Below are 19,916 nucleotides of genomic sequence, written 5' to 3' on the forward strand. Positions count from 1 at the left end.
GGCTACAATGTAGTTTGCCCCCATCAGTGTGTGAGTGTGTGGGTGAATGACTGAATGTAGTGTAAAGAGCTTTAGTCAAGTCTCCTGAGAGCCATTAACCATTTAATTTAAACCAGTATATAGATATCAAACCAATGAACTCTAATATTATTTTATGAATTTTTCAGTTACACTTTAAATGGAGCTTTATTGTTTAAAATGTAATTAAAACCAATTTAAATATATCCAGTTTCTGATGCTTCAGGTACTTAAGTCACATAAGAGAATAATATTATTTTATTTACCTAAATCTACCTATAGTGCAGATTTGGGCTGGATGTATGAGCTGGAGGAAAAAGCAGCACAGAAGAAAGGCATCCTGACAGTTTTTATGATGAATGATGTGATTTCGTACTCAGTCATTCAGTTAGTGGGTTTTATCATATGAAACGTACTCCGAATCAGAGGTGTCAAAAGTAATAATGTTTATTACTCAAGCAGAAGTATAAATCCTACTGTTTAAAAACACCTTTGTAGAAGTTATAGTATCAAATTAGGCTTTTTACTCAAGTAAAAGTGTAAAAGTACTATTTTAAAACTACCTAAAGTATAAAAGAAAAAGCAACGCAAGAAAAATGTTAAGGACAGATGCTTTAATTCTTATACTGGTTACTGCACTACCTTATTAAAGGATTTTTTCCCCACAAATCTTGATAATAATTTCCTTATACTTAATTTTCTTAGTTTTAACTGATGATGTCAAATATGACTTTGCATAATCTTTAAAAACTATTTATTTTAGTATGTGGCGAACAACAAATTGGTGCAGCACTGAGTCAAACTATAATTGATTTTTTTTCTTTAAATATCAACAGGCCATAACAAAAATGAACTTAAATGAACAAAACTAACGAGTCTGTTTTTAAAATGTAAGGAGCAGAAAGTAAAAAGTTGTCTGAAAAATAACTACTCCAGTAAAGTATAGTAACTACTTAAGTAAGGTAATGAATTACTTGTACTTTCTTATTTGACACCTCTGTTTCAAATGAACTAAAACACACATGTATATGCTTTATATGGAACAGTCTGTGTTTTAACACAGAAGGAAAATGGTTCAACAAACAAGTTTAACTTTAGTTAATGTCCATATGATTTTTTCACGCATGGAGAATGAAGCAGTGAAGTGTACTTTGCAGGAAATTCTGGGGGGAAAAAGAGGACTATGCTAAATGTGCAGGCTAACTATCGATTTCCAAGCTCACAGGGGAAATTATTGCATTAAGGACAAAGGAAAACAAAATCAGGGAAGCAAAAAAAAGAAACAAAAAAAACAAAACAAAGCAAATAACCACGTGTCAGTGATGGAGAAGTAGAGTGAGTTGACTCCCAGCACTTACATCCAGTTACTCATTGAGGACTAGCAATTTTTTCACTCAAATGAAGCCAATACTGATGTAGAAAATGAGGAAGCTAGAAAAAACTAACAGGACTTTTTCAAAGGACGACTGCTACACTTCTTTCTGACTTAAAAGAATTGTATCTAGAAAAAGCTCTTTGTGTTTCTTGTGTAGCAGAAGAAGAAGAACTATGTTTTCACATTTCTCCTCTAAAGAATGCAGCGATGAACTGCTGCTCCATGTCAGACTGTGCCTCATTTTAATGTGTTCAAGTTCTTTACACATGGAATTTGTCACGGAAACACATTTAATTAACAGAGAGCAAATTAAACTACGCATATAAAGGGCAGAGAAGCCACCCTGGAGCATCTGTTGTCTTTGTAATTAAAAGTCCTTCTTTGTCTCCTCGTCATCAAGCATCTCCCAGTGGCAATGTTACTAAACAAGTGGATCTTCAATGGATGGATACACATTTAGGCTGCACTTCTTCTAGCAAGTCACCAGAAACATGGCCGAAACCATCAAATCATTAGTCAAACTCACATTGTACATTGTAAATATTTAGAGAAGCTATACGTTCACTCATAGAAGGAATGTGGTGACATGAAAGCAGGTCAATGTGGCTCAGACACAAACCAATACTGGTTGTTTTCAGGGGTATTTGTGCACATATGTGAAATTCATGGTGCGTTAAGGGCTCCTCTGAGCACAGGCTCAAGGTTAATATTTTTAGCTTGGATAGGAAATGCTTTAATATTTGTATGAAGCAGTGTAATAAAATGTTTTGGGGATTTTATAACTTAACCCTGGAGATGCCCACTCTGTTTACATCTGTTTACTGCTCTGTCTGCTAAAGGCTTGTTAACCTTGTAAAGTAATTTTTTTATGAATGTTTGATTGCAAGAGTTGAGACTTTACTCTGCAGAGCCTGTTTCATACCTATAGCTTGTTTTTGTTGTTGTTTTTTTTTTACTCACCTGCACATAGTTACCAATAAAAGCATCTGCTTTTTATTTAGAGATTTCCTTTTTTAGCATAGATACTTCTTGCTTCTTGCTGCTTCTTGTAAGATTTCCATCCTTTCTAGCAAACAAGAAACTATTTTTGTCAAGGCCAGATATAATCTCTTGTTCAGCTCCTTATACTACTGCCACATACTGCATATCCCTCTGCATTTCGGAGATTTAAAACAATATACAGCCTAAGGTAAATCATAGCCCAGCTTTGCCGTTAAGGCAGGCAGCTGCTGCAGATTCTTTGACATTTTTAAATATTTGCAGGATATTTGCTACCTAATTTGCCAAAATATTCCTGTTAATATTTCCTACATCTCTTATAACAAGAGCTTTATTTCTAAAAGAAAATAGGACAATATTCTCTTAAAACACAATAACATGCACAAGTGATATCAATTGGCATCAATAGTAGAAAAAAAAATCCCTTTACCTAAAAAAAAGAAATACTGCATTAAAATTATTCATAACCTCTTCAATGATCAAAGGAAAAACACTTCCTGGATTCAGTTTTTAAAAACCCTTTTTAAGTGCTGAGCAGCTTTTGGCATGATTTCTCTGGTATTTAATATTTGTTTTGGGTCATGTTTTCCAAATTGGTTATGGGGCAAATCCAGACTTTCTGGAGGGAGAGTATGTTTCTTCAGGCCTTGGAATAACTCATATTTCTCTAGAATAAGCTGGATGGTGTCACCAGGAATATGGGTCTATAAGTTTTAATCTTTAAACCTGTTATTACTGTGTGTGTGGTTGCAGAGACAGATTTGGCTGTATGCAAACAAATATTTGTATTTGCTATGTCATGTTAATGACCATGTATACCTTCTTCATTGCTGTAAACTAAATTAATGAAGTCAAAGTCTAATGCTCTTATGGCCTGATCTTCAGAGGCTTTGCTTGTCTTAAAACTGGTGCAAATGTGATTGTATGTCCAAAGCAGATCTTCAAAGAACATAAATAGTGATTTGCGGTTGCAGTTCAACAGACAGCGTATGAAAATCTTTTTTGTGTGTTTACTTTCATTAATATGCAAGATCGCATTCTAATAGCCAAACGCCAAAGCCATGTGCAAAGCCATTATCCAAATCAGAAATGAATTTTTGGTCGCAGTTTTTGCATGTTTTATCAGTCATTCAGGAAGTGAGGAGCGAACTGATATGCAAAAATATCTGCAGTGATTGTTGCATTAATACAAATCTAGCGGATTCAGAGATATTTGGTACATGTGCAAAAATAATTTTGACAATAGTAGACTAACATTGACAAAGAAATAAAATCTACGCAGAAGCTGGCAGAAACAAATGCAGCAGGTTGGTAGACAGTAAACAATTAAACCAAATCTGAAAACAATGACTGAACTTTAAAATAGTTGTTGCCTGTTTATAAAAGAAATAGAATATTAAAAGAGTCTGCAAAGAGACATGAGTGTGTGTGTGGAAGGCCGACTCTTTTCAATCGAACACGTAATCTGCTCATTTTCATGGGCAGAACCAAATTGGTTTGCACGTCTTAAAATTTACGCAACAATATTTATAGGTCACCCGCAACATGCTCGCTTATTGCACATGTAAAAAAAATATGCATGCATTTAGCATTTAGCGCCTCTAATTTGTAATCTTTGAGGAACAGGCCGATACTATGGTGTTGTTTTGCAAGTCCCTATAACAGGCAGGGAGCGATTCCAGCTGAGTTTGTAGGTATAATAGAGAGGAGCAGAGAAAAATAGCACAGCCTAAAACATTTCTTCACCTTTAGCATTTTCTTACAACCATCCAACAGGTAAGCATAGGTTCAATAACAGGGTAAGTGCTTTTTATTGAGGTTAATGATGATTATGTTGGGTGATGAGCTGAAAAAGGTTAAAAGTATCAATACGGCACACCAACTCTGCAGTCTTTAGTGATCGCATTTAAAATCTAAAATGTAAGCCCAATCTTACTTCCTGAAGAGAAGCAGAATAATATAATAAGATTGGCTTTATGATGAATTCAGCCAAATTCTAACACAATTATGAGACCACAGAAAGCAGGAGATAATTTAACAGCTGTAAATAAGCTGCTAAAGCCAGGTTACACATCTGCTGTGATGATTGCTAATTGGTGTGTGACTAATTCATATTGGAGTTTGGGTTTACTTTAAGAAAAAATGGGTGATGACCTTTGAAAATCAATTCATTAGTTTTAACCTGAGCACACCTTATAATATGAAGGAGAAAAAAAAGCAAAAAAAGCCTTTTTTAATATATAAAAAAAAGCCTGTTCTTTACAAAAAAAACAAGATGGATAAGTTCCAAGCAGAAATTTACTGATCTGTTAAAGTTGGATTTGTCTTTTGTTTAACTTATTCAGTTACTGACTATGTCAAATTGTAGAAAATCTGAAACAAATTCTATATTCTTAACAAATATGTACGTAAATCAGTACTGGATTAGTATAGTGGTATATATTATATTTCTTCCCTGATACCTGAAAAGCATAGGGAGTGTCGTCCACGCAGTACACCCTGAGACAGAAACCCAGGGAGTTACTTGGATCTGGACTGCCAAAGACGGCAAGCCTGAGTCGCTTGGCTGCCTCCTGGTTCAGCGCCTCCCCCATCAGAGCGTAACGACCCGGCTGCTCCAACAGCAAGTGGCACCTCTGGGCCTCGAGCAGACAGTAGCAGGATGTGCTCTCCTCATCCACCGACATCACTTCCTATGGATGTAGAGAAACAGAAGAGATAACTTGGTACAGCTGCATAACAGAAATAATGTTTTAAAGTTAATACTTCCTTTTTTATGATGTTTAAATTAATAGAACATATTTATATATATATATTTGTAATTTATGTATTTTATATATAGTAACATTACAAACCCAATCTTGAAAGAGTATTTTATTTTATTTTATGATTGAATGACACAAAGTAGCCTATAACTGCAATATTAACATAAAAAATATCGAACTAGTCTTTAAATTATTGGCAGATAAAAATCAGAGAAAAAAAAATATCTAGCATTTGTGTTTAGACTTGGACTTTTAGGCAAAAGCACATATCTTTGTATGTTGCAGAAAGCTAATGATCTGAACACATTATCTCTTTATGAGGCAAAGTGGTGGCAGCATCATAATGTAGGACGACCCCTAGTGGGTCCTCTCTAAAAAGAGTCAAAATTACTCTTTTAATACAGCTGTGTTTCTTTTTTTCTTTTCTTTTTTTTTAGCTTTATTGCCTTAAACACAGATTAACAGGGAAATAGTATTACAAAGAGGAACAGAGAAAAACAAAGAGAAAAAACAAACAAACAAAATAAAAATAATAATTAGGTCTAATCTGTCAGAAAACAGCAGTACTGTAAAGGGTATAGCACATATCTTATCTGGGTCTGTACTCTAGAAGAGGATATTTTAGATTTAGAAAAAGCCATAATAATAATAATGGTAGTAATAATAAAAATAATTATTATACATGGTTATAGTATTTGTATAAGAGTCCTAAGCAAGATATTCAGTGGAGCTGTGTTTTTTAAGATCACCAATCCTTTAATTTATAATTAGGGTCAGAGACATTGGAGGTCACATACTTTAGTTTCAAAGTTGACCAAAAACACGTCTTTCAGAGGAAAATGTTTTTACATTTAACAAAAAATAAAAAATATTCAGGCTTGTGTAATTGCCAGCCTTAACAGTTTACACCTATATTCCGTTTATTTTAAGGGACATTAAAAGAATTTCAGATGTGGAAACTAGTTCTACAAATGATTGACCATGGAAGGCTGCATATATACATGCATGTCTATGGAGTAGAGTTAAGCTTTTAATAGAAAACTTTCCTTTTATTATGCTTCTTACCAGTTGACTTGTGTTGCTCTTTGCATACATATCCAGCAAAATACATCGAGGATTGTAATTGTAACATGTAAACACTCTTGCAAGCCATACTGTTTCCATCAGTATATTTTCTGACAGTGTATTCTACCGTCTTTGTTGTAAACCAAGTTTATAATTCCATAATCATTGGTGTAATTTGCAGATCACACCCTATAAACCTCCCAGGAAACCTTGGATCAGGGGCTGTACAAAGCTAAAAAAAAAGAGGCCAAATGAATAATGACACATCTCTCTAAACAGATGGGGAGCTGGTAACACTGACAAAACGGATTAGCAGGGGGCAGCTGTATCTAATGGCCAATTGCTCCTCATCGTGTGCTAAATTCTCCCTGAATCACCTCTTAACATACCTGCGACCCAGCAGCCCCCTCCGCATATGGCCTGACTGTGCCATATAAAGCAAAGGAGAGTAATTTGGTGGCCTACAGCTTCTTCACCCAGGCCCCATTAGTGATGCAGCATACATGACGGATATCTATGATATAGCTCATCCCCACCAGGCGTCTGGGGGAGAAATGATAGACTCAAAAAAGTGGAAAGAAGCGAAAGCTTAAATGGGAATGGCGCTTAGAGGCAGACAGGGTGAAAGAGAAGAGTGAGGGTAAAGGAAAGAGAGGACAGAGTGGGAAAGAGACCTTCATCTCTCATTATATCGCTAATTTAGAGATTAGGATTTGACTGAGCACCGTTCCTGAGATAAAGGGCTCATTAATTCTCTGTGACAGAGATGGGCCACAGCATTACATTTGGAGAATATATACCCTGTCTTAACCTCCATCTTCCTGTCTGTGTCACACCTCTCCCTATTCTATGTCAGCCTATAGCACCCATCAGAGATGGCTATTTTGATAGCTTCCTTTTGTGCAACACATCTTCAGGAAAATTACATCTGTGCAAATGTCACACAGAGTGAAAGGACAGGTAAGAAAAGTCACAGCCCCCCACACACACAGTTCAGGGAAAAACTGTCTGTTAGGTTGCTGTGACCTGATGAGGTCTCTAAAGGCTTTTGATGAGGTTACTTAAACATTAAAAGAGCACCTCACATACAGAGAAAGCATGAGTAGAAGAATAGCGGCCGTATAGAATGAAAGCAGGTGTCTAAGTGCTCCTTTACTCTATAGGGCAGAGATGAAGGACTTTTTTTAGAGCTGTTATTTTATTAAGAGCTAGATGTGAGAAGAAAGTCACACAGGCAATCACTGAAATAACACTCTAATGCATTTAGAGGAGTGAGGTCCTGCATCTTTTAAAAGGTGCACTTGGCCGTTTTTCTCCATTTTTGGCTGCAAGCGGACAGCTAATAGATAAAAGTGTGATTTAGTGTTTTAGATGTTTAATTCTGTTGGCAAATTTAATTTGAACCCCGTCTTATAATTCCTCAATCCATCAAGGATGGAATTAACATTGTAATCAACATACATAGTTTAAATTTATATTTTCATACATATTGTTTATCATTTGATTGAAAAATGCAAAAACATTTCTTTTTTTGCATTGGTTACTTACTAATTGAAGAATGATTACACTGGAGCAGTGAAATTCATTTCAGGTTCACAAGTATGGATGCATTTTTTTCCATTTGTTGTTCTTAACTAGGGCTGCAACTAACGATTATTTTGCAAACTGATTAATCTGTTGATTCTTTTTTGGATTAATCAATTAATAATCAGATAGCCAAATGTTCCTTAAGAACAAAACAAACTTTTCCACTTGAGGTTTTCTGGATGGAGCATAATGACAGCTACATTTTTTTTAATCTTAAATGCTAAATATTTATAGATTTTTTTCTTAATCTTATTATAATTACTGCTCTTAGTGGGTTGCTCTGTCAGCTAAAGGCATGATTACTCAATTAGTTGATGATTATTTCAATAATCGTTTAATCCCGATTAATCCGTAATTGTTAGAGCCCTATTTTTAAATAAAAGCTATCAATACTATCTGATTTGAAAATAATTTTGAATGTTAATAGTTTTATTTAAAGACTCAAAAACAATATCCAATCCAAACCACTTTATTTATATAGCACATTCCAATGTGCTTTACATAAAAAAAAAACAAACAAAAAAAAACAATACACACAAAAAAAGCAGGAAGAGCTTAAAATGAATAAATAAAAGGACACAGACACAGTTATGCAGTGTGAAAAGCCAAAGAGTAAAAGTGGGTCTTGAGACGAGACTTAACACTCTCCACTGAGGATATTTTAAAATCTGGCCAAACTGAAATATCTTTTGTAGATTTATACACAACAATTTTTAGTATTGAAATGAAATCAGTTGTGTACTCAAGGAGAAGTTAAAAAGGGTTGACTCACCTCCCACCTGTCCTGGATTTGTCTCTTTAACCTGATGTTCCAGTTATCAGCAGCGACCTCGGCACAATGTGCTATGGTCATGGCTATTGGGCAGGACAGGTCGAGGCCTGGAGGACCATAGGTGACTGCAGGACTCAGAAAGATCTCTGCCCCATCCTCCGGCACAGTGCTGTGCACAAAGAAAATACAACACTTTTATTATTTTTTCAAGAAATTCATTGCTTTTGGTTGAAAAAAACTCCCAAATTCCTTCTACAGTTTGGGAGTTTCAAAATTAGCATACCGTATATTTTAGGTTGAAGAGAATATTTTTACCCTTTGATTTTACAAATAAGAAGCTAAAAAAGTGTGTATTTAGAGCCCTTCAGTCTTATAACTGAATCAAAGGGAGTCCTTGATCATGAGCAATCTGACAGGTGAACAGTCCACACATTAGTCTTTTCATGGTGATGTAAATAGAGCTGTGATCTTAAGATGCCAGATGCTTGTTAAGAAGCGGTGCTAAACAAGGACTCAATAAGAAGAAAGAGTAGAAAAAAACAGGTTAAAGCCAGGATCTAAACGATTGCAGCTACACATCTTTCAACATGTGCTCATTCACCTGATGATATGAAAGGAGAGTTCATTAGCAGTAAGGAGGCCAAAGGTAACTCTAAAGGAGCTGAAGCAACTTAAACCCATGTGAAATATGTAAGAAGGTGCTTTTGTCAAATGTCAACAAAAGGTTTAATATCTGGGAGTCCGGATGGTCTCCTGGAAGTAGGTATTCCCCTGCCTTTACCGCATAAAAATGAGTAGAAATCAACTGCTCCAAAAAAAAGAGAACTTTTGGTTTCAACCCTGAACTCAAAGTAAACTACATCATAGAAGGAGGATAAATTTTCTCACTGGTTGAATCTCTCACTTTTTTTTTAGACATCTTCCAGTTTATCATTGGCAATGTTGACACTTTTCATGCATCATATTATATATTTACAGCAGCTGACAAAACTGATTTATAATTCAGTCAAAATGAACAGTTACACTGTGTAAACAACAACAAAAGACAATGAACAAATAAAGCAGAAAAATACCACCAAGAGCAATAACATATTTCTGAGCCTCATTTCAGCTTTAATCAAAGTCTTGAGCAAAAAAAAAAAAAAAAAAAGGGTTCATTCATATGCTTCATAGGACCTCTAAAAAGACACACGGTGTGTGAATTTGTTGGTTATGTATGTATTGGTTACTGTCGTAAATATTTAAGGCATTACAATACTTTAAAAAAAGAGGTTAGGGACACATGAATCACCTTTTCATCGTCTTTAATACATAAATAATAATATAGCTTTTCCTCCACCAGCCCTAATTCTAATGTTAATTTAATTAAAAAAAAATTTTTGTCTGCAAACACAATCTAAAACCAGCAATGTTAAGCAGAATTTGTAATGTTTTGCAGTGTTTGTGTTCAGATCTTTAAAGGATCACAGCAGGATGCCAGGATGGTTGATAATGCAGCAAGGTTAGGTTTGAACAGAGCAGAAGTGACATGTTTGTGCATGATAACTGTTAGTGAAGCAGTATTGTAGGCTTTACTTAATAACGGTGTGTGGATATAAACCAGTTTTAGGGAAGTTTTAGCTTTTAACCAAAATCAAATTGTCATAAATTAGGTCTTCAGATCGTCAAATGTAATTCTCCTTTTTTCTGCTTCTTCTGGGTGTTCTGATCAACAGAGAAAATTAAAATTCAACTCTATGGTGTGGCCAAAGAGTAGATACATAGTAGCAGCAGCAACAAATTATACAAATTATTTTATGAAGGATGGATTTGATGAAAGATTTATTAGGGGTCAAAAAAAATCCTATGAATTATGAAAACATTTAATGTCCATTTGGAATCCATTTTTTTTTTTTTATTAAATTGACGTTGCTCTACAATGGGATGTGATTTCAGACAGTGGCAGCCATATGAGGCAGGACCTCTGTTATGATGCCACATCTGCAGGGAAGCATCACTAATCATTACTGGGTACACTCAGGGTAAAGTTTATGGTGTCTTGAAGTGAAGAAGCTACCTTTAGCTTAAGGCATTAATGAAAAAACACCATCAGCCAAACAAGACCTATGTTAAACAGGTGGACAGTTTGGTACCATACATACATACATTTTTATTACTTCTTTGTGCATATTAAATTTGTTATACAAACTTCCTGTTAAGCACCTCTTTTGAATCTGAAACAAAATAAAAACTCCCAGCCTGAAACATTACACCAGTTTAAAAAAAAGAGGAAAATATTATTGTTAGGCGATATACCGATTTGTCTCAGCTTTTAAAACATAATACCTATATGACATTAAAACTTCATATAAATATAGCTTCATTGTGTTACTTGCAAAATAATAAGTATGAAAGGGCATACTAAAGTCAAACTAAAGACTGCAAGGGTGTGAAATTTTGGTATGACACCTGTGATCTAAAAACAGATCTCAGCGATAAAGTTAAATTTAACTATAGAGATTATGCTGCAGATTAGACCAAAATTCAGCAACCATTAAACTATTCTTTTCATCAGTTGTTCTTTTTTTATTCAGACTTTTAATAATAATGCACTCTATGCTCTGTAGTCTTAATAGTGTGTAACTATAACCTTTTTTCTAATGTAAGTATACTGCATTTGGATTTGTTATTGGTTAATGCCCAGTCATCACCTAAATACTGCGGGGAATTTGTAGTTACCTTGACAACCCTTTTTCATAGACATTCTCGCCAACTCCAGAGTTGAGGTATTTAGAAAAGGAATGGGGAAAAAACTTTCAGTATTATAGAAATATTCTATCAATATAATTAAAACAAATCCATGCCACAGTTTTCATACCATTTATTTGTTAACATTTTTAAAAACTGGGTATAATATTCCTCCGACTTAACAGTAAACTGCTACTGTAGTTTGTTCAGGCCTATTACCTAAGCCCCATAAAAAAACACTAAAGTTTGTTGTGGTACCATAAAAAAATGTAAACCAGTATCATTAAATACTTCTGCAAGGCTCTGTACATCTTTACCAATTGGTCCCTCTGTAATTAGGATTCAGAGTGTAGCACTTACACATGAACACCATAAACTCAAATCCTTCGACACCCATAATGAATCAATCCCTGACTAGCTGACACGGAGACACACAGATAGAGGAAGATTAAAGCACCAAGACTAATGGACAGTGAGGGTGGGGAGGACAGGCTTTAGACCAGAGTGTGTAAGCTTTGTGGGTCGATGGAGCTTATGAAGGCTGCTCCAGCCAGCCTGGTGACAGATTAGCCGGGCCAAGCTGCTCTTGGCCAGGGGCCCAAACTTGGCTGGAAGCCCTAAAGACTGAGAGCAATCGATGGGACCACCATCAGTCATGCAGCTGGCCTGGCTGGATACCTCACATACACAGGGCACAATGCTGGTGCTGTTGTCACTGTAGCAGCATGGATGTTTCTCAGCATCATTAATAAAACTGTGGCGGGAACAGACCCTAACATGAGTGCAGAGATGCATCATGCATGTGTAGAGTGCGTGTTAAATCATACAAGCAAACAGAAGCACCAGCATAGGGGCGTTCAGAGGGCAGTTTTATGGCACCGACAAATGTACCCTGAACCTTACATATTACTAAAATTGGGGTTCTCTACTTATTCTTATCTAAACAATTACACCTAAAACACGTTTCTGCATTTGTTTTGAATTTTAACATCACTGGAACATTCACAGTTATAAGTAATGTTCTGCTCTTATAATTTTTTTCCCCAGCTTTTTATTGTCATTACACTGTCAACAAGTACAGAGCCACTAACTTTAGTAAATACTTTACATTAGTAAAAGTAAAACAAAGTTGTTGGAGAAATTACCCAAGAAGGGAAAAAAATTAATAAATGAAAATAAATATTTTATTAAAAAAGGCTACTCAAGTACCATCTATTTGCTCAAAGTACTGCCTCCCACTTTTCAGAGACATAGACCAGTATCAAGTATTGCAGACTGACAAAGACCTCCATTGACTCCCCATTCCTAAGGAGCTAACCTCTTTTTTTGGTTCAATTTGCATGTTTTCTAAGCCAAAACAAGGCTTTGTTGGGCTACTCTATAAACTTTTGAACTCAATGCTAATTCTGACATTTTGAATTGAAAAAGCTGGATGGATGGAAGGCGAAACATCTTCAAACTAGGAAAACAAAGGCACAGTACTGCTTCATAACTTCTGATTTATTGTTTGGAAATGATGCAGTCTGACATATAGTACCTAAAAGTTGTACTTTAAAAATTAAAGTGAATAAAAACACTAATGCAAAATGCTTTAAGTGGCAACAACTAACTTAGAGCCTGTTTTAATTTTAGATTTATTTTACCATATAGTTATTTGACACTCTGAAGGAGCTCATAAACTTTGCAGGGAAGGAATAAATTTTTATCCTAGAAAAGCCATTCTTACTGAATAGGAAAAAAAGAAAATTTGACCTAAATTTCACAGTTAATATAATACCAGGACAGAAAATGTTGTTTAATACCCTACATGTCATTCGAACAGACTATAAAAACATGAACAAATCAACATCCCTCAATGTTCAGGGAAGTTTCAGGAACGATAAAAAACAATCCTACTTCATGTTTGTATTGAATTTCCATTAATTCTTTATACATCCAAATTAAGCAAATGGCAAATAAGATTATCTCGGGAAGGAGCTACAACCTTTTAGAAAAAGTATGTCCGCATTGGTTCCAGTTAAATAAAACCTCCAAACACGTATAGTTTTTTGTATTCTGGGTGGGCCACTGATGCGGTCATATTTTTTCAACATTCTTCCGTTAGGTTGTAAACTGTAAAATACTAAATGGTTTCTATATTTGTTTTCTGCTTCACCAGCTTTCATTATCGTCTGTTTGGACGCACTGTTTAAGCTCCAGCCTCTTTAAACCATGTGAAATGAAGGAATATCAAAATGAATCCTCCATCTTTCAAGCACAGATGGAGGATTCTTGCGGTTAGGTATTGATAGGTAGCTTTTCATATTATTTTCACTCATTTTGCATGTCAAGATGTAACAGTTCTGCAGGCAGTTTTGCAGACTTCCAATCCTGCAGGCAGGGCCTGCAGAATGAATAACCTGTTTGTGAGAGGACTTTCCAACCACTGTTGATTCATAGAGCTGTGAGAAGTGTTGCCTTCCATTTAGGGCTGCAACAACGAATCGATAAAATCGATAAAAATCGACTTTTAAAAGCGTTGGCAACGAATTTAATCATCGATTAGTTGTGTCGCGCGATTAATGCGTCATCCGCCGCCGCCGTCATCCGGGGGAAGAAAAAAAAATATGGCGGAGCGAGTCAGCGCCGCAGTTGCAGTGTTGCCAACTCAGCGACTTTTCAGACCCCTCCAGCGACTATTTTTCAAAAAAGCGACTGGCGACAAATCTGGCGACTTTTTACGGTGTCACTGGCGGCTTTTGCCTGCCGTGGGGCGCCTCCCCCATCCCAACCCCTTTCTCCCTCTCCCACAGGAATCCCTCTCAGCGCGGCAGTCAGAGTCAGAGCCGCAGGATTTTAGTGAGGAGTTTACCCTCAGCGTCCAGACTGCAAATGAAGCGCGCATGCGCCGGGATTGACGGCGCAAATTGATCACAATAATTAAAATTGCCTGCGCTTTGTAAAGTGAAAAAAGTCGTAACATGCAACTTTTGTAAAAACAAATGACCATGGCACGGAAGCACCACTGTTATGACGCAGCACCTGAAAAGAAAACACGTTGGAGCCTTCAATGGCAGTGAAGAGAGCTGATCAGCAGAGTGAGCGACCATGTTTGTTTCATTTTAAAGAGGGGAAACGTAACGTTAGTTTCTCAGGTAGCTCATCTGATGCTTTCCTTACCTTGTTAGTAGGTTACAGACAGTGATAAGGTTGGCTACTTATTTTACTTTTAATTTCATTTAAATTTGTTTAAGCAGCGTTTATATTTTCTTTATAAATAAATTAACTTGCAAATTATGAGGGCAAGGCTTTTAAAGTTTAAATCTTCTGGCAAAGATAAAGAAAAGAAGATCCTGCAATTTATGGAAGTAAAGCAGAATAAAATCCAGCAAGATCAGTAATATGTCAATTAATTATCTGCCACATTCCCATGTAAATATCAATGCAACGTTCATAAGTTACATACAGCTTATGAACGTTGCATTGATATTTGAAATATCAATGCAACGTTCATAAGCTGTATGTAACGCAATTTCGTTCTGTAGGCACCCTGTGCATACAAAATGACAAATAAAGAAGTCTAAGTCTAAGTCTAAATATCTGTCTTTGGAGGATGTGTTTTTTAACACCCCTAGTTCTCTCATTTTTATTCCAAATACAATTTATAATTTGAATCACAGGGCTATTTTTATCTCTATGGTTCAGTATTTTCTCAAGTAGCAACTTTAACTGCTATACTTTCCTGTCTTAAAAGGCAGAACTCTTCTAGTCTAAAAAAACTCATTTGTTGAAATGGGGGGACCTATTGTTTGAACCCCTTAGGGGCTTTAAAAAACAAAAATGCCTGTCTCTTTTTGCGCTTTATGAAACAAAGTAGCCTATATTTTGTGGATGTACAGCTACATTTCTCATGTAAGTTTGCGTAGTTTTTACACAAACATTTATTTTTTCATATTGCACCAGTACAGTTAATGAGCAACCTGTACTTGTGTGCTTGTTTGTTCTGTCTAAAATGTTTATTTTGGAATAAAGAGGTTAATATAAAAAATTTTTTTTGTCCGATTCATCGATTAATCGAAAAAATAATCGGCCGATTCATCGATTTTTAAAATAATCGTTAGTTGCAGCCCTACTTCCATTATACTGTTATCAACAGTAGAAAATTAAAAGTACAGTCAAAAATATAATTTCACACTTCTAGTCAGGCAGCACTTTGTCCGTGCAGCTGCACTTTTGTGCTAATCAGCCCCCAGCTCAGAGGAAACCAAGGTTACCTGCTGCTGAGACTATGGTAATGAGCCAGCCTGCCTGTGAACAAAGATTAAAGATGATTCTTTAGCATTCCTGATTGTGGTTATGGGAACAATGAGCTATCACTGCAGTCATTGTTGGTTACAATTTCAGTTGCTGATTACCCACGGTCTCATGTGTGCAGATGAACATCATGATGCCTTTTTATTTCCTTAAAACAAAACCCCTTATGAGGCAGTTTTTCAAATATGTTGTTGACAATGTTTTATACGTTATCTGTCGTGTTCTGAAATAAAGCTACAATGCTTATGGGCTTATGAATCCAGACCCTAATTAAAGGGAACACTTCCCACAGTCCGTATTTGACCGGGCACGTTGTCAATGGAGGGTAATAGAAAAAGAAAAAAGGGAAAAAAAGAAATTTCCTGCCTCTGTAAGTCTGGATTTAATCCACAGAACAGGGTGTGAACAGCTGTGGTGTGACAGCACTTTCTATCAAACAAATAGTCCCTGTGAAAACTGCTGACAGCATTTTATTTTATTACTAACTTGTCAAATGCTAATACCTAACATGTGCCACTGCACAATATTACTATGGGTTTTATGCATGCAACAACAAGTTCATAAAAAAGCAACAGACATTGTGCAGCTCCCATTTGAACTATGAAAAGCTTCAGTCTAGTTTATACAAGAAAATAGTCCTTTTTATTATTACATTTCTCCCTTTAATGGAGCTTAGAGTCCAGTGTCCTAATGTGAAATAACCCTTTTAATTGTTTGGGAGTCCTGGGCGTTATTTCCAGCTGAATAAAACCTCCAGTATAACACAATGCAAAGGTATTCAAAGCAGATTTAATTGTTACAATAAGTAACAGAACAATCATAAAATGCATTGTGTTGATAAAAAATATATTACCATAAAAATGTACGTATAATTATACCATGTCCCCTATTTTTTGATGAAAAGAAAATCAGAAATATTGTTGCATGTGTTTTAAGCCTCCAGAAGTCACCTATTTAGTAGATGGAGTCATCTGGTCTGTAATTCCATGTGATTTTAAAAACAGGTGTTCTTTGATTGCATCACAGGTTGGTCAGAGACCATTAGTAAAATAAAAAAGGCATACTGATGACCAAGAAATACAGCATACTGTGAACATTAAAGGAATATGGCCAACATCAAACCTACAAAGATAAAATTTTCCATTTTAAATCAAGAAGCAAGGCAAGGAGCATCATTCAGAAAAGTAGTCAGGAGCTCCATGGTAACGCTGGAAGAGCTCCAAGAATCCACATCTCTGGTGCAGAACCTTACAACAGGACAACTATGCATAACTCGGTTTGGAAGCTGTAAGAACTCTGATCTCATATCCCTGTTAAGAGGGGTTCAAAAGCCAACATATGGCTACTATGTGCAGATTCCCCCTGATGACAACTGAAAAAGCCACATTCTATAACAATGTCTTAAAATATTATTTATTCTTTATCACTCCCAGTGAGTATAAGTTTTCAAACCACCTGTAGAGCTCAGACCCGTTATTCGCAATTATCCCCATATAAAACCCAGCACAGATCCATGAGAAATAGACCGCAATGCAACCCGTCATCACAATGTATACATACAGCTGCTCATTTTCACTAAGTGCTTTTAGTCACAAAGTGCTTTTTTTTGTGGCTTCAGCTTAATACTGTATTAACAACAGCGACGTAAGCACCTGATGCTTTCATTCCAGCGCGCAATGCGCTCCCAGATGACCAGTGGTAAACAAGCCTAATGCAGAGCTTTTTCTTTCCCTCACAAACACAATTACTCACTCATGCCGGCATGCATACAATACATCAGTCAAAACAAGCCTCTTCTGTTTAGTTTTACACTGGATTCAACAAAGACAGTATAAGAATGAACTGTATAACTTTTCGAGTGGGCTACATGCTTATTTCATTAGCATTTACTTCAGGGTTAAAGAAAGGCTTAGAGCTCCAATCCCTATTTGTTGTATTAACTATAGTGTTAAGGAAAGCTCTGTGTTTGCTCCCTGAAGCTTTCTTTCTCTGGTTATTTTCCTGAGAAGAGACCATTTGGAACAAACTCTTTAAATAACACCTAATAATTTATATGTATTAAATAACCATGAGAAAAGATAATTTTTTGGGAGTTTTTATGGCACTAGTGGCTAATGTTTTCAAAAGTAGACTGACTGAAAGGGGGTATGGGAGAGGGAGAGACATGCAGGAAAGGACCACAGGCCGGATTCGAACGCGGGTCACTTGCGTGCAGGACTAAGGCCTCCGTACATGGGTCATGCGCGCTAACCACTCCACCACCTGCACAACCTGAGAAAAGATTTTGATAGAAATTGTAATCTCAGTCCAGGAAAGTTGCTTTGAGTTACAGAAGGCAGCGCTGACCAAGCGGCTCATATCTTGTTAAGTGGCCTCGATTCACAGCTAAAGAAGCATTTTCATTAAAGTCCAGTCTGTCACATCATTACATCATGCACAGTTACAGATGAGGAGACATCAATGGCTCCAGCCTTATCAAAATATTACACTTTGTTCTTAGATCAAGGACACTGCTCTTCACTCCATTCCCAAATCTTTGCCACATGCAGAATAAAGATGACCGACCCAATTGGATAAGCTACTTGGGAAAACATCATTTCTGACACGCAACAAGCAGGTAATCTTAGAGTTTCACAGAGACATACATCAAGAACAAGAATAATCCTTACAATAGTTTTTACCCACTTTATTATGACCTTGCTCTTAAACTCTACAGAAAATAATATATTTTCACAGTCCCTGTTAATTTGCTTGCTTAATCCCAATCCCTCCACATGAAAAGTTTCTGTCACTAGCTGACCTTGATGTTACACTATATGCTATGACCCATCATATATTGTGACTCAAGGATGAGCTGTTGCAAATTCTCCTTACCGGTATGCTATCTACAAACCCTAACTTCACGGGATTTCAAACCTGACGTCACAAGATTAAAATCTAATTTGAAATTCTATTGTAAAATACATGAAGGTCACAGAATATTGTACAACACCAGGATAGTAAGCACATCACACGCTACCAGTGCATAGTAAGACATCTAGCTTCTTCCTTTGGTGTTGTAATTTCAGTTTGAAATGACTCCTTGCATGACCTAAAAAATAGCAATGATTACACTTGAATCTATTTGCTCATTCGGATGTAAATTTGATGAATAACAATTTTCATTTACTCTTTATGTGCTACCCCAACACTTTTTATCTAATTGTATACCTGTGCCTGTACCTGTAGAACACTGGAGAGAGAACTCCAAACAGCCAAAAATGGTCAATGCTCAAGATTGTGTGTGGGGTGTCTTACATTTAAAAAGGGATGGAGTGTTGGCCTAGTGGGTTAGAGCCGTGTGCTTGTGCTTTGAGAAGGTTGGAAGTACCTGGTTCAAATCCCAGTGACTCCACTCTGGGTTCCTGAGCAAGGCCCTTGCTCCCTGGGCGCTTAACAATGGCGTCCCACTGCTCTCCAAGGGGATGGGTTAAATGCAGAGGTAAATTTCTCCAATGTGAGATCAATAAAGTTAAATTATTATTATGAAATGGCCCAAACTTCTTTAATTTCTGCCATGTGAACCAGCCTTTAGAGGCAGCAAAAAATAAATAAATAAATAAAAAATTTAGACTAGCTTAAAGGTTTTACATTACAGCAGGTCTATGACCCTAACGGGTATCTAGAGAGACAGATTAGTTTAGGTAAGATAAAACTCCTTTGTTACAATGACCTAGTCAAAATCTACATCTAAAGCTTGTGGTTAAAAAAAAAAAATATTATCTCTCCATTCAGTCTGGATGAGCTATAATTACTTTACAAAGAGAACTGAGCAGCTCTTCTTCATATTTATTTTTTCGAGACATACCCCGACAGACTGGGGGTTGGTGCTGCAATAAAGAATTTTTTTCTTAATAAAAATTTCATTGTTGAGTTTTTTTTTAGAAACAGAAAAGAAATAAATCGAAAATATCTTCTTTCCATTAAAGAATACTTTAAGTCCCACTACTTTTTGCAGATCTTATACAAAAAAACTCAGATAAATAAAATAAAATCTATGGTTCCAAAAAAATTGACTTGATTTATGTTATTTAGTGATTGCTAAAATAAAAGTATTGTTGTGACCAGATGCAGTTATGCTGAATTATAGGCTTTATATTCCTAAAATTATAATACCTCCGGCAATCCTAACTGAATAAATGCTCTTTTTCCTATTTTTAAAACACATTGGTAACATTTTAATCAAATTATCCCCTCTTAACAACCGTTAATGATGCACTCTGCATTTAACAAACAAATGACCTGGTCCATGCCAGGGAACCTTTCAAGGTGAAAG

At 36.1% G+C, this 19,916-nt stretch overlaps 1 protein-coding gene across 1 annotated transcript in view; it reads right to left on the minus strand.

Moving 5' to 3' along the window:
• Positions 1–19,916, minus strand: part of LOC119773220 (netrin receptor UNC5D-like) — a 280,262-nt gene that overhangs the window by 16,229 nt on the left and 244,117 nt on the right. Inside the window, exons 13-14 of the mRNA XM_038270115.1 lie at positions 8,582–8,750; positions 4,855–5,085 (exon numbers count right to left, since the gene is read on the minus strand). Of these exons, the coding sequence (XP_038126043.1) occupies positions 4,855–5,085; positions 8,582–8,750 (400 nt within the window). The remainder of the gene's footprint in view (positions 1–4,854; positions 5,086–8,581; positions 8,751–19,916) is intronic.

The sequence above is a fragment of the Cyprinodon tularosa genome, unplaced genomic scaffold (genome assembly GCF_016077235.1).
Source record: "Cyprinodon tularosa strain WSP-4 unplaced genomic scaffold, ASM1607723v1 ctg750, whole genome shotgun sequence".
Classification (NCBI taxonomy): domain Eukaryota; kingdom Metazoa; phylum Chordata; class Actinopteri; order Cyprinodontiformes; family Cyprinodontidae; genus Cyprinodon; species Cyprinodon tularosa.